General features: G+C 46.5%; 1 protein-coding gene across 1 annotated transcript in view; it reads left to right on the forward strand.

Annotated features, from left to right (window-relative positions):
- The window catches only part of MYO10 (myosin X), a 228,227-nt gene that overhangs the window by 90,366 nt on the left and 110,952 nt on the right, over positions 1-26,909 (forward strand). Inside the window, exons 4-6 of the mRNA XM_011231438.3 lie at positions 15,880-16,067; positions 24,966-25,100; positions 26,756-26,880. Coding sequence (XP_011229740.2) covers positions 15,880-16,067; positions 24,966-25,100; positions 26,756-26,880 — 448 coding nt within the window. The remainder of the gene's footprint in view (positions 1-15,879; positions 16,068-24,965; positions 25,101-26,755; positions 26,881-26,909) is intronic.

Raw genomic sequence — 26,909 nt, forward strand, 5'->3', positions numbered from 1 at the left:
TTCAAAGCCAGCAGTGGTGGTAGACCAAGTCTCTCTCATGTTTCAAATATCTCCTTTCTTCCTTCTCATTTCTTTCTGCAGCCAAGACTTCTCTTAACTTTCAGGATTCCTGCGATTGGATAGGGCCCACCTGGATCCTCTCCCTGTCTCAGCATTTCCAAACTTAATCACGTCCTCAAAGTGCGTTTGGCCTGGACATCCAGTGGTACCTTCTTCCGCCTGTCATAGGTGGCCTCCTGTGAGTCATGTTATGGAGAAGGAATCCCCGTGGGTCTTCTCTGACGCTCTGAATCTTGCCCTGTTTCGTTGGTTGGCTTTCTGGTCCGAGTTAGCAGGTTACACGGGTTGCTGATGAGCAGACCCATCTCCACGTAGAAGGGTCTACTGCCTTGTGCTAAAAAGGACCATTAGCTTTTTTTCTCCCTGGGGATCGCCCTGCCTGCTTGACCCCAGTAAGATATTTTTCCCAGCTGTTACCACCCTATAAAGATTACGATAAAGCACTCAGAGTAGACAAATCTGAGTTGAGCGTGCTTTTCTCCACTCGCCTCCTCTTGGGCTAGAACCCAATTTAATCTGTGTGTCAGTTTTTAATATGTTTTTTAAAAGGTCAGTTGTCATAACCCCCATATCTGACAGGACTGTTTTAAAATCAAATGCTAAGTGAAAGCTTCCAGAACCTTTGTACCCTTCTCGCATCTTACTCGTCTCTACTGCCAGGTGTGTGTTTATAAAGCCTTCTGCCTGGAACTTGGCCCTGGATCCTTCAGGGCAGAAGCTGAGCAGATTTCTCTGTCAGTGTGGAGGTCTGCATGACCCTAGCCTTGCCACTGGTCCTTTTGGGATCTGAGCCCTGGTTAGAGCAGCTCTACTCTTCATGTAATTGCCTTGCATGAGGCCCTGCCTTCTGCCCTCGTGCTGGGTTCCTTTCCTGGAACTTCAGCTTCTGGTGCCTGAGGCTCCGCCTTGCCTCTCCCCTCCTCTGGCGACTTCTCAGACAGGAGCCCTGCTTAGCACGACAGCTCCCAGCCTGGGACCTCATCCCACACTCCACCCTGAGCCTCTTTTCTATGGGCTTCCTGCCACAGGGGCTGTTCCCTGATGGCCTCTCCTTGGGAGAGGGTCTGATGAGGGTCCCACGTTCCTCTGACTCCTCTTACCACTCATGAGATGGGGTGAGGATTAAGTACTCATACCGGTTAACGGTTAACGTCCTAAAGGCTCAGGGAGAGGAGGGGCAGGGCATGTGTTTGTGGGACAAAGAGGGAAGAGATAGGGAGAGGTAACCTGTAGGTGGACAAGAAAGCCTGAACTGGCCATGAGAAAGCCCTATGGGGGGATAGGAGGAGCAGAAATGACACTTCAGAGGAGGGATAAGAGTTGGTTAGAAGGAAAGGCTAGTGGACACCATACAAGAACATGGAGAGACGGGAGTGAATTCAGTGTGATGGACTCACTAAATTGGGAGAAGTTCCTTTGCTCATGGAATCTGGTGTGTGTTAAGGAATACTGAGCCAGCTAGACGGGATAGGCAGTCTGGGGTCAGGACACCCCTAAAGCAGTGATTCTCAACCAGGTGATTCTGTCCCCAGGGGACATTCGGTGCTATCTGGAGGCATCTCTGGTTGCCTAGCTAAGGCAGAGGATGCTAACGGTATCTAGTGGGTAGAGACCAGGGGTGCTGCTGACATCCCACGGTGCCCAGAACAGCCCATCTCGGCTGAGCTGTCGGTAGTACCAAGGTTGAGAAACCTTGATTTGCTCATAGTTAGTCAGCAGCATTTGGGGTGGGTGGTAGAGAAAGCACACCGTGTTTGTGAAAGGTTTTGAAGAGAGAGTTTCCCCGAGGTAGTACTTGGGCGAGCTGCTAGGGAAGCGGCGTGGTATAGACTAGAGAGGGTAATTGGCGGAGAGAAGGTTGCCACTACGCCAGGGTGAGGAGATGGAGGGCTTTAGCCCAGGGTGGACGGGGTGGGGAGCAGGGGAGGAGCAGCCGAGAAGCATGGGGGAGGAAGGGCTGGTTTTAACGACTCCCAGCCTGGTGAAGGCCTCGTGGCCACGAGACGGTGGCGCGGACAGTCCTGGCAGCTCCTCCAGGAGAGGAGAGTGGGAGGACGAGTTGGTTTTGGACGCCTGTCTTACTGTATTCTCTGGAGCCTGGATCTTTTCAAATTGTTATGTACCCAGCATCTAAGCACAGTGTTGACAAGAGCAGCTGAGGTTTTTGTTGCATTGAACGTAAGCTCCGCGTCTGCCAAGCAAGGCCCGTGGTGTGACCGATTTGTTTTCCGCCACATGGAAGAGAAGCACTGTGTCCATTACAGGGTTGGTCGTGCTCGGGGTCAATTGCACGGAGGAGCCTCCTCTCCCAGCCTTTGAGGACGGGCTCCAAACCACATCACGGAGAGAGCCGCGGGCCACTGCAGGCTCGTCTGCAATTATGGCGCTGGGGATGGCTCCGGAGGAAGCCGTGCTCCGGTCCACCCAGCCCGTCGGTTAATCTGTTGGTCTTGCTGAACCAACAGCGCAGAGATCCGAATCGAGTGAGCCCCTTTGGAGAAGCTGGGGCCGTGACCAAAGAGACATGCTTGTGTAACACACAAGATTGCTCACAGCCCGTGTATTTTTAGGTGTTTCAAAAACATCCCCTTTGGTTAGGTGGCGTTCCAGAGCGACTCTGCACATGCGTGTGATGGTGTTCTGGAACGAACTTGGAAGCCTGTGGCTTTCTGCCGGGCATCATGTGTTTGGCGCTGCCAGCTCGAGATTGTGCTCGGGGCAGGCAGGGGACCCGAGGTCACCTGCGGGGAGATCCTGGGCCGCCCACAGTCGTCAGACTGGGGTAGTGGATGGACTTGACTGTCTCGGATGTGCACGTCCAAATCTGCATTTCATTTCCTGGAGTGGACTTTTCCCAAAGTAGACCTTTGTGGATTCATTTCCGTCCCTTTTCAAAGCCAGTGTCAAGTGACAGCTTGCCGCTTACGGAGACCGGGCGGCCTGGAAGCAGCGTGGTGCGCAGCCGTGGCCTGAGCCTCAGACCCGGAACAGCTGAAAACAGTGTGGCTCGTCGGGGGCTTTTTTTTCACATGAAATCAAGCCCGGTGTTGCCAAAAGATGATTGTAACCATCTGTCTGACTATATGTATTTTTAAACTTTACCGAGCATTTATACTCCTGAGTGGCCGATTCCACATCAACACATGATGGCGGCAATTAGGAACGTTGTTTTTACAATTTTTTTTTCTTCCTTTTCTGCCTCTCTTTTGGGGTCAGATTCCTTTCAACAGAGAATTTTAGTCAGAAATTGGCTCAAATTAAATGGAAATGTCACTTATAAATTTCAGAGCTTGACTTCAGTAACAACTTGACTTGTCTGTTGTCATCTAGTTTTCAACAAATGTGAATGCCTAACAGTTTTTTTAATTGTTTAAAAATGGTTTAAATTGTTTAATTGGATAATGATGGCAAACTTTTTTTTTTTTTTAATGTCGAAGGTAATGGACATAGAGCACTAGAACACAGTTAAAACATGGATGTATTTGGTAGATTTGTGGTCAAATGGTGTGCCCCCAATCTGTCTACATGGATGCAGCCCTACGTGTGTGCCAGGCTGAGTGCTGAGCTCCAGGGATGCAAAATTACTCTTGTTCACAGTAACTATTGTTGGAAAGATTGGATAAATGAAAGACAGTGCCCTTCCAAGACCTCACAGTTCATTGGGGAGGGCAGACGCGAGCAAACCATTGACAATTGCTCAGGGTGACAGTGAGTGTAGCAAAAGTATTAGGAACATCATGAATGAGCATCCAAAGGAGGAAAGAAGGAAGGGGTCAGAAAATGATTGCCAGCAGAGGCACTAGTCATGCTGAGTTTTGAAGTATTCCTAGGGGGATTTGACCAAGAGGGAGGCTGGCTCATTTCTAGCAGATCGGCATGCGCTAGTATGGTGCGTTTGTCCAACTGCAGGACATTCGCGATGCTGAAATGTTAAATGCAGCTGTCTGGCAGGATGGTCAAGAGCAACTGAGGAAGGGCTCTGTGTGTAAGTGAATGAGTTGGAGTATATTTGTGAAGGCTGTACAGGACAACTTTCCGTTCTGGGAAAACTCACTCTGGCTGCAAGGTGATGGATGAGTGCAGGAGGCGTCCCAGTGTAGGACCAGCAAGCTAGATGGAAATGATGGGGTTCCGAACAGGTCCTGGGGGAGTTTGAGTATGAAGGATACTGAGAGGAAGAATGTACATGCTTGAAAGGGTTTGGGGGCGAACAGGCTGAATTCCTGTAGGATGACTCCCAGGTTTCTGGATTAACCATTTGGGTTGACCATGGTGCATTTGTCAAGATGCCACTAAGTGAGGGGTGCCTGGGTTAACTCAGTTGGTTAAGGGTCTGATTCTTTATTTCGGCTCAGATCATGACCTCAGGGTTGGTGAAACCAAGCCCCGTGTCGGGCTCTGCACTCAGCACAGAGTCTGCTTGAGATTCTCTCTCTCCCTCTGCCCCTCCCCCAACTCACGCGCGTGCACTCGCTCTCTCTCACAATAAATAAATAACATCTTTAAAAGAAAAAGATGTCACTAGTGAGAAAAAATAGGTGTTTGGGGCGCTCAGCCTTGCCCATGTGGGTTAGAGCTAAGGGTCATCCAAGTGAACATGTCCAGTGCACCACTGAGCGTATGGATCTGTAATTTAAAACTGAAGCTGCGTTCAGGACAAAGATATCGCTTCATGGAGCTGAGATGGTCAAGGTGGAAGGAAAGAAGAGAATGGTGGATGGGAAATAAATCTGGCTGATGATTCCCACTTGTTAAGTTTTCCCTTTAGGAAAGTATGGCACGGCAATTTCCCTCGTGCATTTCAGAGGCACCTGTTCCACACCCAGCCACCTTCACGATCATATGATGAAAATCAGTTGTGGTTTTTATTCTCATTAACAAAAGCAATAAATACCCCTGATTTATGTAGTATTCTCATGTAGCCATCACGTGGGGTGACAGAGGATGTGTGTTTATGACCGATCAGAATCTTGGGCCCAGAGGGGTTAAGCAGTGTTCCAGGGAAGATAGCTCCGGGCTGAGGACTTCTTGGGTTCTGATGGCCAAATCTTGTTGCGTAGACTGTTAGTTACCGTGATTGAATAGCGCCTTCCCAACAGTGGCACGGAATTATCCGGACCTCAAAGCAGAGTGCGGCTGAGGCCACTGGGTCACTTCTGGTTTTCTGCGTTATACTGGTTCCTTTTGGTGCAGGAAAGAGATACTAGGCATTACACCCTGATGCCTTTTGAAACTTGAATTGGTAGACTTTGGATTGAAGAAATGCAGTGAGTTTCTTCCAACATTTTTAAGCAACATGTGGTACAGCTGTTTCAGATTATTCAAGTGAGCAAGGAAATGTATTTTTTGGTGAGTTATGTGGAACTTTTCTGACTCAAAAAATTTGTTATATGCTTCAAAATAGAATGTCCTTTCTATTTCTGAAAAGCCGTGCAAATGACCAAGGTCTTTGTTCTGGTGGAATTTGGAATCCAAGGTGAGGAGGCCAGTACCTGGTCTCACCTCATGTTTGAGAGTTTCGCATGTTCAGGGTCTCAGACTGCATGGCATTGTCATGGCCATTTCTGGAGCAGCAGAAATAGCTTTCTGTGGAGGAATAAATGGTACAACATGTAACAAACGTGTCTCACAACTCTTGGGATTTCTTACCAGGTGATCTTTGCTTCCCTTGTTCTTAATTTACAACAAGTCTTTTTTTTTTTTTTTTAAAGATTTTATTTAATTGACAGAGATAGAGACAGCCAGAGAGAGAAGGAACACAAGCAGGGGGAGTGGGAGAGGAAGAAGCAGGCACGTAGCGGAGGAGCCTGATGTGGGGCTAGATCCTATAACGCCAGGATCACGCCCTGAGCCGAAGGCAGACGCTTNTAAAGATTTTATTTAATTGACAGAGATAGAGACAGCCAGAAAGAGAAGGAACACAAGCAGGGGGAGTGGGAGAGGAAGAAGCAGGCACATAGCGGAGGAGCCTGATGTGGGGCTAGATCCTATAACGCCAGGATCACGCCCTGAGCCGAAGGCAGACGCTTAATCGCTGTGCCACCCAGGCGCCCCAACAACAAGTCTCTTCTTTGACCCCCTCCACTTGCCAGTCACCATTTTTACTTATATTACATTTGAACTTGACTAATTCAATGACTCTCTTATCCATGCAGCCTTTGTTTTAGTGATAAAATAACCTGTGCAGAGTGGTATGTTTTAAGGTAGTGGGGGAAAGACAAGATGTTCTTGACCATAATTATTTTTGCTGATAGACCTCTAGGATTTCACCTAATGTGTCCTCCTTTGAATAAGCTATTAGGAACGACTGTCGTTGTTGCCATGTGGTTTTACACTTCTGTTTTACAGAGGTTCGAAAGTGCCACTTGGCACGAACGATGAAAACTCAGTAACTGAAGCCCCCGCCCCCAGCTTCTGTAACTCTTATGAGAATAATTTGTCAGGACTCTGGCTGTTCTCTCACCTTTTGGGGGCCGCTCAGACTCTCTTCTCAAATATCCCAGTTGGGTGACCTGAAGATGGTGGGTTTTGATGGAGGGCTCTAAGCAGGAGAGCTGTCATCTTCAGAGGCTCATGTGTCAAGCATGGAACTTGGATTGAACTGCAAGTCTGCGTTGGGAAATTGGTGAGGAAGGGGGCTTTTATGAAAATTTGAGTGAGGCCAAGGTGGGAGATGGAGGGGAAGGACATACTAGAGTTCATTGAAAGTGGAATGTACAAGACATGAGACGTTGGCCACTGGTGATGAGCTGGACAGAGTCTGGGAGGATTCCTGTTCCATGCATGGGTGAGCGGTGGAGGGGGCCGCCACAGACCCACAGTGTGGCACACTGGGAACCCAGGTTCCTGTCCTTGATCTCATTCACCGGCTCTGTGACTGTAGGGGCAGCACTTAACCATTCCCTCATCTGTCAGAGGAGGCAGAACACTGGCCTCTGGCCTGCCCACATGTGGGTAGGATTGTCCTCTGTGCCCCACAATTATGAAATGTCAGAGAAAGTTGTTTGGGAAACATGTAGGCTTGTCATTTAAAATTTGGTGACAAGCCTTTTAAGACATGACTGAGGCCATTAGTGAGAAGGCAAAGTAGTAAAGGTTGTGCATTCACGTTGTAAGAGCCCAATTAACCTCCAGTACTAAGTGGAGGTCTTATATTAGGCAGGCATTTTTTTTAAAATTCATTAATTTAAGTTTTTACTTAAATTGTAGTTATAGAGATGCATTTTTAGCTGTAAATGGGACAAGGTTTCCTATAATCTTAAAAAATAAAAATAGGGGAGCCTGGGTGGTGCAGTCGGTTAAGTGTCTGACTCTTGGTTTTGGCTCAGGTCCTGATCTCAGGGTCGTGAGATCGAGCCCAGGGGTGAGATCTGCACTCAGCATAGAGTCTGCTTGGGATTCTCTCTCCCTCTGCCCCTCCCACTTGTGTGCACTCTCTCTCTCTCTCAAGTAAATCTTAAAAAAATAATAGCTTTTAAAAAGTAAAAAATTGGGTTCTCTGTGTATACCAGTCAGACACACATTTTACATGTTCTTTGCTCTTTTTCTTTTTTGGGAAGATTTCAGATTATTGAGTTTGGTTCAAATTAAGTCTGGTTGTTTGCTGTCCCTGTGTGTGGGATTCCATTTGTTGAATTTAGTGTCAGCCACAATCTATGTATTTATTAATATTTGAGCTCCAATGAGATTATTTTGTCCCTGAAAATCTAAATGCCTTTTGTCCCCTCCCTTACCAAATGGTCTATAATTTGTCACTGGAATATTTTTGTTTCTCAATTTGGGTTAAAATTTGAAGGTACGTGTCCAGAAATGGAGTTTGATGCTTCTTGTTACTTAACCCTGAATTCTGTGCTTGTTTTCAGATCTTTCCTTGATATTATAAAAAAACAGATTAATGTATTCTAGTACCAAAATTCTCAATATCTTTTTAATTTTTAAAATGTTCAGTTGTCAACAAATACACACACACTTTGTCATCTTAACCACTTTAAAGCACATAGTTTAATAGTATTGTGTAGCTCACATTGTTGTGAGTCTCTTAGAGCTCTTAAATCTCCAGAACTGGAACCCCATGCCCATTCAACAACTCCCCCAGGGCGCCTGGGTGGCTCAGTTAGTTGAGTGTCTGACTCTTGGTTTCGGCTCATATCATGATCTCATGGGTCATGGGATCAAGCCCCATGTCAGGCTTTGCGTTCAGCCGGGAGTCTGCTTGAAGATTCTCTTCCTCTGTCCTTCCCCCCTACTCTTGTGTGCACCCTCTGGTGTGTGTGAGCTCTCTCTCTCTCAAAAAATCTTAAAAAAGAAGAAAAAGGAAAAATAAACAACTCCCCCATCCCACTCATGCCAGCCCATGGCAACTGCCATTCCACTTTCTGTTTCTATGAATTTGACTACTCTAGGTACGTGACTTCAGTGGAATCCTACAATATTTGTCTTTTGGGACTGCTTTATTTCACTTAGCATAATGTCCTCAAGGTTCATCTATGCTGTGTGTGTGTGTCAGAATTTCCTTCCTTTTTAGGGCTGAATAATATTCCACTGTATGGGTATACTACATTGAATTACCCATTCTTCCTGTGATGGATACCTGGGTTGCTAACACCTTTTAGCTGTTGGGTAATGTTTTTTATACACCCTGGAGAATATAAAGCTTGAAAAACCGTTCTTCACTCAGTAGGAATATGGCAAAGAAAATAAAGTGCTTGGATTTATGGAAAACCTTGAACAGATTCAAGACCTGTTGTAAATATGCTCTCTTTGCTTAGAGTATTTAATATGGTCTAAACTGGAGGGATCTTTTTTCTTAGATTATGTACTTTATATGTTGGAAGTCTCTACCACAAAGTGGAAAGGACCCCAACAGGAGTACCTGCATTCTTAGAGTCACGTTGGAATATAACCATATACCACTAAATGCTCGATCTTTTAAAATCGGGTGCAGCTATTTTATACTTAAGTGATCTCTCTGCACCTGGCAAGAAGGGTCCTGAACATTGTGGAGACAGAGGAATTCAACTCTTCATCTGGCTTAAGGATATGCAAGTGCTCTTAGGGGGTGAAGAACTGTCACGTCGTTAAGGACAGACACCTGCCATCCTGCTCCTAACTTCACCTTAACAGTGAAAGTTTTGAGCCGTTGAAATGCAGGTCATTTTGAATGTGTGTCTTCATTTCATGCATTATGTGGTGTGTGCAATGCAAAGTAAAAAAAAAAAAAACCCTGGCTCGGTATCTTCCTTTTAACTATACAGCAAAGGGATCTCTTATCTGGAGACTCTTCCAGCACCTTAGGCCGTTCCTCCAACACAGCAGTCTCAGAAGGAGAAGGCTTCAGCCTTTTATTCCACAGGAGATTTGGGGCCACCTCAAAGGGCACTGCCTGGGGTACATGGGAAGGTTGAGAAGCTGCCGTCTCGAGCATTTGGGAGCTTAGGATCTGGGTTTGGTGTTAGTGGAGATGAGAAGACCGTGTCTGCCTCGTTCGGTGTGGGCGTCATTGTTAGAGGCTGAGAGACTGAATAAGACCAAAGATCCTTAAAAGCATAAGTGAGGTACACCAACCTGGGTTTGAGAACACAAAGGCATGTGCTATACGTTTCCAGAAGTTTCCCATCAAAATGGGAAAAATCAGGCTTTCTTGCATAAAGTGGTGAAAGTCTATTTTTAGTAATATTTATACAGACCTTATAATTTCTCGACAACGTATAGTAAGGGACCCCATGGTCTTCATGGCAGTTGGCTAGATTGAAAGATGAGAAATGGATTTTCAGCATCTTGTTGGGGAAGTCAGACATGAAGATCAATATTGTTTTAGGAAAAGCATACAACCACCGGAGCCATAGCGGTCATTTGGCGAGAATAACGTTTTATAACTAAACCAACTTCGGATTTTCGTCTTTCACCTCAAATGACGTGCCTTTGGAGGCTCTTTGTGAAAGTGTTCCGTTTCACAGTGTTGCGTGGTTCTGTCCTCTTGAAGTCGTCAGGATGGTAACTCAACAATGGAGCGATCTGTAGATGTGTTGGGATGATTTCCTGAGCCAGAGACACCGGGGGGTCTCAGCTCACAGGCCAGCTCCGACTGTGTGGCAGTGATGGGCTCAGTGGGGAAGGGTCTCGTGATGCATTAAGTGGGCCCACCAGGCATGACGGCCAGTTCCGCAGTCTGCCTCTGTGCTGAACGTCTGCTGTTGAGAATGTCTGGCTTCCTTCTCTAGAATCACTGTGGGGTGGAGACTAGGGAGGACACGTGTGTGATGTTGGTAACTGCCATAGCCACCAACCACATTGTTGTTCTGATATACTTTACAGCTGTTTCATTGGGCAAAGCGCAATGTGAATAACTTAAAACCAGGCACAAGACCATCTTGGATGTTCCAGCTTCAACTTTGCTAACAAACTTTTAATGCCCTTGGATTTCCTACCCCCATATAAAAACCGTGTCCTCCGCACTTCCAGGATGAGTGATCCCTTAAGCCATGCTGTATGACCAGTGGCGTTGCCCAACCAGGGAGGGGGTAGCATGAGGTTTTGACCAAAATAATCACTTTCGAAGTAAAGCTTTTGTGGAAAGGTTATGATACTCTTTATGAGAAAGTCAATACTTTTTAAAACAAAGGCTCATCTCCCAAATTTTAGAACAACCATACAAACCTGTTATGATAAGATGTGCAGAATTTTCAAGACATGGGCTAGACATACCGTTTTTCAATTTTTTGTTTTTGTTTTTTTGTTTTTAAGTAAGTGCCATGCCCAATGTGGGGTTTAAACTCACAGCCCTGAGATAAAGAGTTGCATTCTCTATTGACTGAGCCAGCCAGGTGCCCCAGGGCATATCATTTTTTAAAAAGTGTGTTAATAATGGGTTAATATCCTAATATTAAGGAAAATTAATTCTCAACTTAATACCATGTGGCTTTTACATTTTATTTGTAACTGAGAAAGAGGATCGCAGTGTGCCTACCTAGCTGTTTTAAGAGGGAAGGCATTAAAGTGTCTTGATTTCTGCCAAAGTAGGAAAAAAGTAAGAACATATTTCAACAGAAAAATGAAGTTTTCATATTTTCAGAATAAAAATAATAATTGGGGCAGCTGGCTAGCTCAGTTGGAAGAGCATGCAATTCTTGATCTCAGGGTCATGAGTTCGAGCCTCACGTTGGGTGTAGAAATTACTTAAAAATAAACAAACTTTAGGGGCGTCTCCGTGGCTCAGTCAGTTAAGTGTCTGCCTTCAGCTAAGATCATGATCCCGACGTCCTGAGATTGAGCCCCGCATCTGGCTCCCTACTCCATGGGGAGTCTGCTTCTCCCTCGGCCCCTACCCCTGCTTGTGCGTGTGTGCTCGTTCTCTCTCTCTAGTTTGCTCTCTCTCAAATAAATAGAGTTTAAAAAAAAAAAAAACCTTAAAAAAAAAAAACCATACAGCTACCAAGGGGTAGAAACAGGTCTGACGTTTTAGACAAAGTAGTGGGCCCAGAGCCTCAAGCACGGCCTGCTTCACCTCTGCAGACAGTTGGCGTGACGGCTGCACCAGCGCCCGTGGTCAAAGCACTGACAGAGGACGTATCCGCGCTCCAGGGGGTCAGGTGGTTCTCTGTTGCCCTTTAGAAGTAGGACACTTTCCTTCCCCAGAGGGAAAAGCACTTTCCATCTTTCTTTATGGCCAGATCTTTCCCACGGTGCCCTGGCCGGACAAAAATGGACTTGCTGGAGAGTTGCGGTTTCTAAGGACCTGAACATTTACCCATTAATGAGCTCTCTCTTTTCCTTTTTAAAATGGAGATGACCTTATCATAACAGAAAATTAACCACATTAAACTACGCAATTCAGTGTATTTAGTACATTCACAATGTTGTGCAGTCCACACCCCCGTCTGCTTCCAAAGTATTTTCATCACCTCAAATGGAAACCCTATGTCCACTAAGCAGTCACCCCCCATTCCTGCCTCCTCCCACCGCCCATAGTAACTACTACTAGTCAGTCTGTCTTTATGGATTTACCTTTTCTGGATGCATGAACATTGGTGTCTGACTTCCTTACCTTGGTGTAATGTTTTCAGGGTTCATCCCCGCAGTAGCACACATCAGTACTTTATTGCTTGGTGGGGCTGAATAATAATCCATTGTATGGGCATACCACATCTTGTTTACCGGCCCGCCGGGTAATCAGTCGATGTTGGGGTTGTTTGACCTTCAGGCTAGTGTGAATAATGCTGCTATTATTTGTTGAAGTACTTTTAATCCTTCTAGTTATATATCTAGGACTGGAATCATTGATCATATGGTAATAACTCTTTTATGTTTTTAACCTTTTGGGTTCAAAATATTTCTAAAATGTATTGTAAACCTCCTAACGTTTGACGACCCGTTCCATAGAGCAGATGACACTTTGCTGGGCGTTCCTGGCAGTCACTATGAATATAAATGCCGCCATGTGGTACAGATGCTCTCGGGATGTTTGGACTCTCTGCCTAGCGTTGCTTGCTTCTCCTTTCCCCGTGCTGCATCGCTGTGCCTTGCCGAGGAATGTAAGAAGAGAGGCCTCTGCAGTCGAGTTGCTCGGCTTCGGATCTCACCTCTACCACGTCGTGCCTACGTGGGTGAACAGGACATCATCGCTATGCCTGTTCCGCCTCTGAAAAATCGGGGTGAACAGGACATCATCGCTACGCCTGTTTCCGCCTCTGAAAAATCGGGGTGACCAGGACATCATCGCTATGCCTGTTTCCGCCTCTGAAAAACCGGGGTGACCAGGACATCATCACTATGCCTGTTCCGCCTCTGAAAAATCGGGGTGACCAGGACATCATCGCTATGCCTGTTCCGCCTCTGAAAAATCGGGGTGAACAGGACATCATCGCTATGCCTGTTTCCGCCTCTGAAAAATCGGGGTGACCAGGACATCATCGCTATGCCTGTTTCCGCCTCTGAAAAATCGGGGTGACCAGGACATCATCGCTATGCCTGTTTCCGCCTCTGAAAAACCGGGGTGAACAGGACATCATCGCTATGCCTGTTCCGCCTCTGAAAAATCGGGGTGAACAGGACATCATCGCTATGCCTGTTTCCGCCTCTGAAAAACCGGGGTGACCAGGACATCATCGCTATGCCTGTTCCGCCTCTGAAAAACCGGGGTGACCAGGACATCATCGCTACGCCTGTTTCCGCCTCTGAAAAACCGGGGACCAGGACATCATCGCTATGCCTGTTTCCGCCTCTGAAAAATCGGGGTGACCAGGACATCATCGCTATGCCTGTTTCCGCCTCTGAAAAATCGGGGTGACCAGGACATCATCGCTATGCCTGTTTCCGCCTCTGAAAAATCGGGGTGACCAGGACATCATCGCTATGCCTGTTTCCGCCTCTGAAAAATCGGGGTGACCAGGACATCATCGCTATGCCTGTTTCCGCCTCTGAAAAATCGGGGTGACCAGGACATCATCGCTATGCCTGTTTCCGCCTCTGAAAAACCGGGGTGACCAGGACATCATCGCTATGCCTGTTCCGCCTCTGAAAAATCGGGGTGAACAGGACATCATCGCTATGCCTGTTTCCGCCTCTGAAAAATCGGGGTGACCAGGACATCATCGCTATGCCTGTTTCCGCCTCTGAAAAACCGGGGTGACCAGGACATCATCACTATGCCTGTTCCGCCTCTGAAAAATCGGGGTGACCAGGACATCATCGCTATGCCTGTTTCCGCCTCTGAAAAATCGGGGTGAACAGGACATCATCGCTATGCCTGTTTCCGCCTCTGAAAAACCGGGGTGAACAGGACATCATCGCTATGCCTGTTTCCGCCTCTGAAAAATCGGGGTGACCAGGACATCATTGCTATGCCTGTTCCGCCTCTGAAAAACCGGGGTGACCAGGACATCATCGCTACGCCTGTTTCCGCCTCTGAAAAACCGGGGTAGTAAAATTGAGAAGCTCCTTAGGTTATTGTGAGTGTGAAGGGGTCATGCCCCCTGTGTGGGTCAGCTCGAGAGGTCAGAACAGAATGTCATTGACTGGGTGGCTTAAACAGTGATTTTTCTCACAGTTCTGGAGGCGAGAGGTCCAAGGTCAAGGTGTTGGCAGGATTGGCTTCTCCTGAGGGCTCCTTCCTTGCCTTGCAAACAGCCGCCGTCTTACTGTGTCCTCAGACAGTCTTTATCTGTGCACACACACGTCTGGGGTTTCTTTGAGCGTCCACATTTCCTCCTAAAAGGACAGCAGTCAGATTGGATTAGGGCCCACCCGAACAGCTTCATTTTAATGTAACCATCTCCTTAGAGGCCTTAGCTCCAAATACGGTCCCATTCCAAGGTATTGGGGGTTAAGGCTTCAACACAGGAATTTTGGAGGGCCGAGTGCAGCCCAGAACTCTCCGTGAAGCCCTTGGCACAGGGCATGTGTGCCATCAAAGGTGGTGGTTACGGCAGCCTGCCTCCACCCCTCCGCTCTGCCCTTCCGCTGTGTCTGAGCCTGGAAACCTGGTAGCCAAACCACGTTAGCGTTTCTTGCAGAAGTCCGAGTGAACGGTTTGGTCCATGCGGACAAGGCAGCAGGCCTTACAGGTTAATAGCTGTAGCCTCTGCTTTGCTGCTCTGAAGAGTTTGCTGAATTCCTGGCCCAGATTTTGTTCCAGAAATTTGGTAAGATTGCCAGGCATCTCAGTTCCAGATCACTTAGTATTTTCAAAATGGTCTTGTTTCTGTTTTTTATTTTTTATTTTATTTTTTATTTTATTTTATTTTTTAAAAGATTTTATGTATTTATTTGACAGAGAGAGAGACAGCCAGCGAGAGAGGGAACACAAGCAGGGGAAGTGGGAGAGGAAGAAGCAGGCTCATAGCTGAGGAGCCTGATGTGGGGCTCGATCCCATAACACTGGGATCACGCCCTGAGCCAAAGGCAGCCGTTTAACAACTGCGCCACCCAGGCGCCCCTTGTTTCTGTTTTTTAAAACAAAAAGTCAACTATACATGACATAAAATTTACCATTTTACTGTTTTTAAGTGTACCGTCCAGTGCATTAAAGTACATTTGCAATCTTGTGTAACTATAACCACACTCTCCCTCTAGAATCTTCTTCCTATCCCAGACAAACTCCATACCCATTATACAGTCACTCTCTATTCTTTTCCCCCACCCCCTTGCTTGGTGTCGCTCTAGTTCTTTCTTTAATCCCGCTGTTTCCTGAGAGCCACCTGATGAGGCCGGAGACGGGGAGTTGGACAGTCGTTTGTACCTGGGACGGGATGAGGTCACTGGGAACAGGGATTTGGGCCTGGGCTGCTTCCCCATCTTGCTGCGGTTTACCTGTCACTGCGAGTCCTCTCTGAAATGGCTCCATTCGTGTGTACAGAATGGCAAGATTTGGTACGAAAAAGGTGTAGGAACCCTGTATGCAGAGGGGAGCCTTCCTCTTCGTGCACGATGGGGGGACTCTGTCACAGCTCGAGACNTTTGGGCCTGGGCTGCTTCCCCATCTTGCTGCGGTTTACCTGTCACTGCGAGTCCTCTCTGAAATGGCTCCATTCGTGTGTACAGAATGGCAAGATTTGGTACCAAAAAGGTGTAGGAACCCTGTATGCAGAGGGGAGCCTTCCTCTTCGTGCGCGATGGGGGGACTCTGTCACAGCTCGAGACAGGTGGGGCTGTGGGGGCGTGTGGCAGCCCCTCCCCGGCCGAGCGGGAGAGCACGGAGCTGTATCCAGCCTCTTCTGTCTCTGCCCCAGCGTGAGTGCAGGCAGCCGCCCTCCTCCTACACCCCCTGCCCGCCAGTGCCGTGTGTAACCGGCGTCCTTCTGTGTCCCCCCCTTGTGCTTGCAGACCTACATTGGCTCCATCATCGCCTCGGTGAACCCCTACAAGACCATCGCCGGCCTGTACGAGCGCGCGGCCATGGAGCGCTACAGCAAGTGCCACCTGGGGGAGCTCCCGCCCCACGTCTTCGCCGTGGCCAACGAGTGCTACCGGTGCCTGTGGAAGCGCCACGACAACCAGTGTGTCCTCATCAGGTAACCGGCAGCCGTGAGGCCGGGAAGGGGGCCACTCGGGCAGCTGGTGCCGGGAGCCCACCCCGCTGGCGGCTCTGTCTTCCCAGCCAGCACCCCCCCCCGACACAAAACCTGCTTAGCAGGTTAAGGAGGGGGCGCCTGGGTGGCTCAGGCAGTTAAGCATCTGACTCTTGATTTTGTCTCAGGTCATGATCTCAGGGTTGTGAGATCGAGCCCCGTGTCAGGCTCTGTGCTCAGCTTGGAGTCGGCTTGAGATTCTTCCCTCCTCTCTGCTCTTCCCCCAGCTCATGCTCTCTCCCTCACTCTTAAAAAAAAAATTCTTTTATGAACTAATTCAAATTGATCTCTAGTGCTATCCAATTGGATCTTCTTATTAATTCTTTATACCAGAGTCATGTTCTAGTGATGTTCAAAGCACCCGTGGATAGTACCCAGAGCAGATGTGCTGAGCCTCACTTTCCGTGACGTTTCCGTGGAATACCCAGGCACTGCCCTCGTTCCTGCTCCCAGGCCTGCACTCAAGGGGCACGGCTGTCACTGAAAGCCTGTAGGCTACCACAACGGCTGGGGGAAAAGATTCTGACTCCTGTTGTAGGTGACTTTCTAGTCCTAACTTGTGGCAAAATAATTACATTATTTCAAGAGAAAAGGACAAGGCATTTTGGATGTAGGTGAGATGAGAAATAGGACCCTCTCTTCCCCCGCCGGATTTCTGATTCAATGCAAGTTGTAAGACAGACGGAGAGCCATATGTTAGCTTTAGACTTCAAGCCAATCGGGCTTGCTAGCGTCGAAGCCCCAGATGAGACTCAAGCCCTGATCCGGGTGCAGGCAGGTAAGTGGTGGCCATGATCACTGTGGGAAACCAGTTCCCAGCCGGTGAAGAGCGGCCAGCCCTTCCCCCAGTTCACCTATCAGGGAAGCCACCTCAGCTCCTGTGGGGAGGACGGGGGCGGGTATAGGGACGGACAGGTAGGCCCAGATGTCCCTCACTGAAACCCAGGGGAAGGGAAGCAGCCCCCCAGCTGAGGACATTTGGGAGAGGGACGGTCCCACGTGGCACCTGTTCGAAGACGAGTAGGCGCTAATGGTTTCTGAGGGGTTGCTGTGTTTTGGACGCTGTGCCAGGAACTTCTCAGGTGTCAGCTCATTCAGGCATCAACCTTCCAACAGTCCTTTGGTGTATGTGGCCGCTCAGTGGTATCCGTAGACGCCACACAGAGAAAACTGCTTTAGGGGTTATGCTCTTCTGACGGACAGGTGTTGCCCTTTACGCCAGTGCATGGGTCCTTGCTTTTACAACAAATCAGAATTATAGGACTAGGATAGCAGAACTTTGCCTTTCTCATTCTGCCTTTCTCTCTGCAAGCATCTGAGCAGATACACCCTCTTTTCCTAATCACTTTTACGGTGCTAACGTCCTGGGCTGTGGAAGTAACTTGGAGAGAAGGGCTCTCCGTTTATTTAGTTAACTAAATGAGTCATGATGACTTGCAGTTCATCAAAATGAAGCTATTTAACATATTTAAAAGTGGGGGGGGGCAGCTTTGAAGGGTCCCATTTCCAGTAAAGAAACTTGCCTTATGTCTGGAAGCGCTCTTTGTAGGGAACTTCACCAAAGCTCAGACCTCAGAATAGAAGATCCCTATTTCCTCATACAGGGTATGATTTAATAAGATCAACAGAAAGAAAGAAAATGTAATCTATTTTAAGAAGATCAAATTGTATTCCACACGTAGGTGCCTAAATATTTGCCGTTGATCATTGCTTATGTTTCTTACTTACAGTCGATGGGAAAAAGGAGAGGATGACGAATCCATCACTTGCTAGACAGAGTAGCTTAGGAAGAGAGAGGAAAATCAAATGAGGTCATCGTGCCTATGTGTATGTATATGTGTAATAAAACGGAAAGGGGTTGGCATTTTCATGCCAAAGACTGCAGTATTTAAAAATAAGGTGGGAGGTGGAGGGGAGTGGATCCCAAACAGAAAGCTCCCGTTGTGAGACGCCCGTGTGAACAGAGTAACTGTATTTATCTGAATTAACTCAGGAAACGGAGTCTCTAAGAATAGTGTTCTCATTAAAATGTGTCTTGTTTAATAGATCTCTCTGGCAGTTTGTTGTTGTTGTTGTTTTTTGTTTTTTTAGTGGAAGTTGGGGCTGTGGGAATTTAGAGAAGGGTGAGTCTAAAACCTTGTAGGTTACCGTAGCCCTGTGTAGATTTCCTTGGGCATAATCTGCCCCCTGGTGGATACAACAAGTTTTACTACTTTGAAAACATTTTCTCGTGCAAATACCTTTAAAAACAGAAAATAGACCTGTTTGGAATTAGAGAGGACTTCAGCGACCAGTCTCTCTCCCCCTTTCACGAGCATAGGTCACTTGGCCACGGTCCCCAGCTACCTGGTGGTAATGCCAAATCCCTAGGCTTCTAGTCCGCGCCTCCCGTGTTGGTCTCACTTTCAAGGTTGTCAGCTCTCCCAAGCTCTCATTTTACCTTTTGGTGCACATTTAAGCAAACGCTTCTGCTATTATAGTTTTTAAAACATGTTTAAGACTTGAAGTTTTTTCATCTAACTGGCAAGATCAGCATTTGATTTTGGTTGATCTGCTCCATTTTACTTTGACTTGGACTTCTTACATTTATTGAGCTTGGGGGGATTTAGTTTATTACAGTCTGTCGGTATATATGACCTTTCAAGAGCTACGGTGTAGGTAAGGCCCGTGGCTAATTCACTATGAAACTCATTGCCCAGGACGGTGTCTGGGAGAGGGCCAGCATTCAACAGCTGTCAGCCCAAGCATAGATATACAGAGCAAATGTGGATTTGGGACCTTTGCATGTTTTGGTTTTCCAAAACAGGATTAATTATCCACCGCATGGATAATTAGGCATTCAGTCTTCTATTTCTAGGAATATAGATAATCGAATTGGAACAGTGAACAAAACTTGCATCCTGGGTTAGAAAGGCACCAATCTGAATAGGACTTGAACCAGGCCTCTTGCTCACATGATATGCCAGGTTACTGGGCTAGATTTTAGCAATTAAAAAAATAATAATAACAAAATCCAATCACTGCCTTTAGGAACTTCTTCTCTGATGGGAAGAAAATGATGTAACTAACTTCGGTAAAACCTGCCAAATGCTATAGCAGAAGTATGTCCATGGTTGCTCAGAGACCGTGGTCGTGGATCCTCAGGAAGGAATTCAGACGATGCTTCATAGAGGAAGTAATGTGGGATTATGAGTCAAAGAATGTGTAGGAATATGGCTGGCAGAAAGGGGAGGAAGGGCACAGAAGCATTGCCAAAACACAGATATTTGGAAAAACGGGGGTCATTAGGAGATGGAAGGTAGTCCCTCTCCCCTCCATGGTGCGCCATTACTCTGGGTCTCTTCCTGGTTCTCTGGGCACTTCTCACTCATCCTGCACCTGCTCATCTTCTACCCAACCTTTCCCTCTCAGGTCTGCAGAACTCCCTGGTCTTAGATGGCCCCCCACCCCCTTCCCCAAACCCCACCTGGCTGGTTTCTCCTCCAAGTTCCAGACATGTGTCCAAGTGCCCATGAGCTACCATCACAGAGATGTCTCATGGGCATTTCAAGAATGGCATGTCCTAGATTCGTCCTAAGTTTCTCCCAGAAGTGTATTCCTCCTCTCACGTTCTCATTCCCAGCAAGTGGACTCTCCATCCTCCCAGCTCTCAAGCCTGAGATCAAGAAGTCCTTCTTGGAACTGGAAGTCCTTCTCCTCTGTATGCTGCCCCCCGGTCCCCATGAAGGTAGAAGTCCACACAGGAAAGTGTACCAACGTTATGTAGACAGCTCAACAGGTTTTCACAGACGTGCACACCTGTGTTGTGGTGCTCAGATCAACCCACTAGCAAACTCCCTGGACTTGCAGGAGGCATTCGCTTCACCTCCCTGTCACTTACCACCCTCCTGGCCAGGGTCAGGGCCTTCTCTCTCTCTCTCTCTCTCCTGTCTTTTCTGGGGCCTCTCAGTTTATGTCGCTGCCACCCACCCCTGCCCCCCGTCACTACCCCTCTACCCTCCCCTCTGTCTCCCCGCCTCCTGTCTGGCCTCCTTCCATGCATTCACTCCATTCCATACTCCACACAGAGTGATTCTTTAAAACCTCGAATCTGATCACGACCTTCTGCTGCGTAAAAACGGCCTCATGACTTTGATTCTGCCTGTGAACACGTGTCAAAACTTCTAACATGTCCTACGAGGCCCCCTATCAGTGCTTTGGGTTCTTTTTCTTTCACTTTTCCATTTTCATCGTTTTGCTTGTTTTGTTTTGCTTCTGTTCTAGCAATATAAGCTCATTGGAGTTCATCGAGGTGAACACGTGTGCTCTGCAGCCCATGTTTGTGTTTGCAGTCATGTTGGCGCCAAGGGTTAGGACTCTAATTGCCACGGGCTAATGAGAAAAGTGTAGGACTGGATACGTGTGTGGTGTGTATGCTGTAAGCGAAGGTGAAAGAACATCGTAATTGCCGTGGGAGTTCTTGTTTTACCGCGGCGAGGAGAAAGGAATGAGGTGGAATGAAGGAGTCACCACCCTGCCCGAGGCAGGACGGCCGCTGCAGGCTGCACACAAGGACTGAGCCGTCGCAGCGCAAAGAGCTCTTCAGTTGGAGCAAAATGACATTAACCAGTGGGTTAAAATTAGCCCATTAATTTGGATTTGGGAGGTGTTATGTTTTGTTTTCTTCTTAAATTTGGCTTTATAGTTCTGTGATGAGGATTCGCAAGGACGTATGGATGTGGTTCTAGAGATAGCGCTCTCCAGTATATGAGCTCTGTCGTATTCGCCATGTTACCAAGCAGGTAACGCAGCTCTGACACAGTCTACCCGGAGATGATGTCAGATCCCACAGGTGAAGGGCTCCGTCCTACAAGACTGCTCCGTCCACGTCCCCCCCGACTTCAGACGCCAGTTACAAGTCCAAGTTGTCACCTATGCTTCTGATGGATGAGCCGTAGATTGGAGGTTCCAACCGACACCCCCCCACACACACACACATACACACTTTGATGAATTTGCTAGAGGTGCTCACAGAACTCAGGAAACCAGTTTACTTACTAGATTACTGGTTTATTGTAAAAGGATATAAGTCAGGAAGAGCTGGAAGAGACGTATAGGGCAAGATATGGGGAAGGGCCCACAGCTTCCCTCCATGTGTTCACCAGCCCGGAAGCTTCCTGAACAACACCTTCCACCCCGTCCTTTTGGGTTTCTATGTGGGTTTCATTACATAGGCATGATTTTTAATCAATCATTGACTCCAGCCTCTCTCCCCTCCCCAAAGGTCAGTGTGGGGGGAAGGAATTGAAAGTCCCAACCTTCGAGTTCTGTGATTAGTTCCCCTGGCAAGCAGCCCCCACAGGGTCTTTCCAAAAGTCACCTCATTAACCTAACAAATGATGTCTTTAGGAAATAATGAGGGTGTTAGGAGCTCTGTGTCAGAAAGGAAGGTAAAGACCCAATATATATTTCTCATTATAAATAATCAATATCACGCACCTATAACATGTATATTACATGTTACATCTATCGTTATGATGATGGGTGACTTGGAAATGTCAGGGGGTGTGGTTCATGATCTTCCTCGCCACACCACTCCCCTACTTAAAAGAACTAGTTCCGGGGCACCTGGGTGGTTCAGTCAGTTAAGCCACCGACTCTTGATTTCATCTCAGTCATGATCTCAGGGTTGTGAGATCGAGCCCTGCGTCAAGCTCTGAGCTCAGCTTGGAGTCAGCCCTTTTCCTCTCCCTCTGCCCCTCCCACTCGTGCACGTGCTCTTTCTCTCAAGTGAATCATAAATCTTATAAATAAATAAAAGAACCAGTCCCATACTTGACTAGAGAACAGTGGCTTCTCAGTGGATCCCAGCATCGTCCCTTCATTTCCCTGGACTTCAGCCATGCAAGCCGCTTTTCCTTCCTCCAAGGCATGGAGCGGTGTCGTCCTGCTGTCTCCCTCTTGTCTCCCTCCTCTCCCTTCGGTTTTCACTCGGTTACCTCCTGGGCATGTTTTCACACTTTGGTCTAAATGTCAGGCCCTTCCATCCCCTCCCCAAGAAAAGGTCTTTACTGAACCTTTACCCTCCATCTAAATCATAAGTTCTCTTATCCCTCTGGATACCTGTGACTTTGAGATCCTTGGGCTTCTGTAAAATGTGCCATTTTACACATCAGTGCTTTTCCAGCCCTTAGTGCAGCCTGACGTGTAGTAGGCTCAAAATTGTCTAAGGAGGGCAGGAGCATCTGCAGACATGCTCTTTCTCCATTGCTTCAAAGATCATTTGTTTGATCTTCATTAAATGGTTTTCATGGGAAATATTAAAGTTGCAGGCAGGGGTGGGGGGGGAGGGGAAGAGGAGGGTTACATAAAAGTGTAAGGCCTGCAGATAGTCCTGTTACCTTGACATCTGGCATATTTCTGGGTTTTAACAATGTGTGAGTTATTTAATCATCTTTATTCTTTGCCTTGTTCACGTAACACTTCCATGGCCCATAATATAATAGTGTGTGTGTATATATGTATATATATATATACACACATATATATATATAATAGTATATATAGTATAACAGTATATATAGTATAATAGTGTGTATATATATATATATATATATATATATAATAGTATAATAGTATATATAGTATAATAGTATAATAGTCACCACTTCTCACCTCCTGGAGCAGTCCTTCGTGTGGAAACTGCTTTCGAGAGTAGTGGTTCCCAACCTGGCTTCATAGTAGAATCCTCTGGATTCAATTCTACCCCTACAGGTTCAGATTGGAGTTACATTAGGTGATTCCACTGTGTGGCCAAGTTTGAGAACTGTTGCAGAGCACTGTTCAAATCTGCATTTTATTTTTGTTTCAAGTTTTAATTCTGTATCAAAAAAGATGTATTTAGAGACCATGCTTGGGGCGCCTGGGTGGCTCAGTCAGTTAAGCATCTGCCTCCTCCTGTCATGATCCCGGGATCCTGGCATGGGCCCCACATTGGGCACCCTGCTCGGTGGGGAGCGCCCTCTTTCTCTCTCTCCCTATCTCTCTCTCTCTCTCTCAAATAAATAAAATCTTTTAAGAAATGTAATCAACAATGAGGATGGAAACCAACTAAAGAGCCAAAAATAATACAGTGAAATCTCAATTTAAGTTGATCATGGATTCGAGCTTGGTACCACCTTTGCTGATTTAAAAATCAAAGTTAAACTCTAACAACATGTCCGAAGTAACCCGTAATCTCACAGTAAACAAATCAATCCTGTTTTCGAGTTCTAGAAATTTTTAAAAATAAGAATTAAATAGGGGCGTCTGGGTGGCTCAGTCAGTTAAGCGTCTGACTCAGCTCAGGTCATGATCTCAGGGTCCTGGGATTGAGCCCCCATGTGGGGCTCCCTGCTCAGCGGGGAGTCTGCCTCTCCCTCCCTCTCTGCCGCTCCCCCTGCTCGTGTGCACGGGAGCGCTCTCTCCTCTCTCTCTCTCTCTGTTAAATAAATAAATAAAATCTTTAAAAAAATAAAAAGATTTCATTTATTTGACAGAGCATAAGCAGGGGGAATGGCAGAGGCAGAGGGAGAAGCAGGCTCCCCGCTGAGCAGGNATAGTGTGTGTGTATATATGTATATATATATATACACACATATATATATATAATAGTATATATAGTATAACAGTATATATAGTATAATAGTGTGTATATATATATATATATATATATATAATAGTATAATAGTATATATAGTATAATAGTATAATAGTCACCACTTCTCACCTCCTGGAGCAGTCCTTCGTGTGGAAACTGCTTTCGAGAGTAGTGGTTCCCAAACTGGCTTCATAGTAGAATCCTCTGGATTCAATTCTACCCCTACAGGTTCAGATTGGAGTTACATTAGGTGATTCCACTGTGTGGCCAAGTTTGAGAACTGTTGCAGAGCACTGTTCAAATCTGCATTTTATTTTTGTTTCAAGTTTTAATTCTGTATCAAAAAAGATGTATTTAGAGACCATGCTTGGGGCGCCTGGGTGGCTCAGTCAGTTAAGCATCTGCCTCCTCCTGTCATGATCCCGGGATCCTGGCATGGGCCCCACATTGGGCACCCTGCTCGGTGGGGAGCCTGCTTCTCCCGCTGCCCCCTGCTTGTGTGCCCTCTTTCTCTCTCTCCCTATCTCTCTCTCTCTCTCTCAAATAAATAAAATCTTTTAAGAAATGTAATCAACAATGAGGATGGAAACCAACTAAAGAGCCAAAAATAATACAGTGAAATCTCAATTTAAGTTGATCATGGATTCGAGCTTGGTACCACCTTTGCTGATTTAAAAATCAAAGTTAAACTCTAACAACATGTCCGAAGTAACCCGTAATCTCACAGTAAACAAATCAATCCTGTTTTCGAGTTCTAGAAATTTTTAAAAATAAGAATTAAATAGGGGCGTCTGGGTGGCTCAGTCAGTTAAGCGTCTGACTCAGCTCAGGTCATGATCTCAGGGTCCTGGGATTGAGCCCCCATGTGGGGCTCCCTGCTCAGCGGGGAGTCTGCCTCTCCCTCCCTCTCTGCCGCTCCCCCTGCTCATGTGCACGGGAGCGCTCTCTCCTCTCTCTCTCTCTCTCTGCTAAATAAATAAATAAAATCTTTAAAAAAATAAAAAGATTTCATTTATTTGACAGAGCATAAGCAGGGGGAATGGCAGAGGCAGAGGGAGAAGCAGGCTCCCCGCTGAGCAGGGAGCCTGATTCAGGACTTGATCCCGGGACGCCGAGACCATGACCCCAGCCAAAGGCAGATGCTTAACCGACTGAGCCACCCAGATGACCCTTTTTTTTTTTTTTTTTTTTTTTTGAACAAGCTTGTGCATTTTGTTTTTCAGCGGCGAAAGTGGGGCAGGTAAAACCGAAAGCACCAAATTGATCCTCAAGTTTTTATCAGTCATCAGTCAACAGTCTCTGGAATTGTCCTTGAAGGAGAAGACATCCTGTGTTGAACAAGCTATTCTGGAAAGCAGGTATTTCTTTATCATGCTCTTATTTCCGACAAATGGGATCTACTGTCCTCCCTGCATAGCTCATTAAGGACGAGTTATAATTAGTTGCTCTATTTTCTCTTTTACGATTCCTCAAGGAAAAGTCCCAGCATGGACATAGCAATTTCTAACAACCTGGGTGACCATTCCTGATCCCCCTGAATCCCCATCCCCCCAACCCCGTTCTCCTACTAGGCCAAGTTTGAGTTGGTGAGTGAGCGATTCTGAGGAATATTCTGCAGCCACCTCTTACCAGCAAGCCCTTGACTCGCTTTTTGGAGGCCTCGTTATGAGCAGAAATTTCAGCCTCTGGCGACTGTGTAACAGAGGACTTAGCACAGAGATGAGGGAGCCTGTCCTGGGCTTCCAGCCCTTTGGAAGCACCGTGTGGGCAAGATGGCGTTTTTATAGCCTCTCACGTGGCGGAAGATCAGTGATACTTCTGATGGCAGTGAGCCTGTGAACTTTGAGAGAGGGCTGTGTGGGGAGGTATCATCTGACTTTTTATTTTGAATATGTATTTGCCCGATGTCTGATTTGTGCCTTATAACATTTTAGAGCCAGTAAGGACTTTATAGATCTTGTTATTTCGAATTTAGTCCAGAAGTCCGCAAACTACAGCCAGATGCCTATAACCTGTAACATTCATACACTTTTTTCAATGGTCATGAAATATATATAACATAAAATTTATAATTTTAAACACTTTTTCAGTGTACGGCTTCGTGGCATTAAGTACATTCACACTGTTGTGCAACCATTAAAAACCATCCATCTGCAGAACTTTGTCATCTTCCTGCAGCCTGTTTTTGTTAATAAAGTTTTATCGGAACACAGACACACTAGTTTGTTTATGTATTGTTTACAGCTTGCTTTTAAGCTACAGTGGCAGAGCTGAGTGTTTGTAACTGAGAACACATGGCCCACCAAGCCTAAAATATCTATTATCTGATTCTTTACAGAAAAGTTTGCCGTGCCTTGATCTAGTCTGACCCCATTTTACAGTTGGGGTAAATAAATGAGTTGCCCCAGGAGAGACAACAAACGGGTGAAATGCCCAGGACTGGGACTTTTTCGGTTGCTGAAATTTAAGTGGGGTCTTTTTCTGTGCCATCCCTGGCCTGTGTGTATTAACCCAGGCTGGTTTGCACAAGGACAAGCCATTGTGGTCACATGAACTTTGTAGCATCCTGTGGCTGCACACCGAGCTCTAAGAGCTCTCATTCAAAATGGATATGCGTTATTAACCCATTTCAGCAAGTGCTTTGAAGATCTGGCTCTTCTGTAAATAAATGTAGTCACCATAGGTCCTTTTGATTTTAGATTTTTCTTGCAATTGTATATTTTGACATTTGTGAGGAACGCTCTTGCTGTTTTTAGATCTCCCCTGATTAACACTCACTGCTGTCCTCACTTTTTTTTAATAAAAAAATTTTTTTATTGATGTATAATGACATACAATGTCCTGTCAGTTTCAGGTGTACGTCATAGGGATGAGCTATTTCTGCACATTGTGAAATGATCCCCACGAGAAGTCTGGTGACCATCTGTCACCGTACATAGTGATTCTAATGTTATTGATACAGCTCATGACTGATGTATTTTATAACTGGAGGTTGTCCTCACGTCTTTCACAGCCCCATCATGGAAGCTTTCGGCAATGCCAAGACCGTGTACAACAACAACTCCAGTCGCTTTGGGAAGTTCGTTCAGCTGAACATCTGCCAGAAGGGAAATATTCAGGGCGGGAGAATTGTAGATTGTATCCTGTTTCATTTCAGTCTTGTCTTT

The sequence above is a fragment of the Ailuropoda melanoleuca genome, chromosome 3 (genome assembly GCF_002007445.2).
Source record: "Ailuropoda melanoleuca isolate Jingjing chromosome 3, ASM200744v2, whole genome shotgun sequence".
Lineage (NCBI taxonomy): Eukaryota > Metazoa > Chordata > Mammalia > Carnivora > Ursidae > Ailuropoda > Ailuropoda melanoleuca.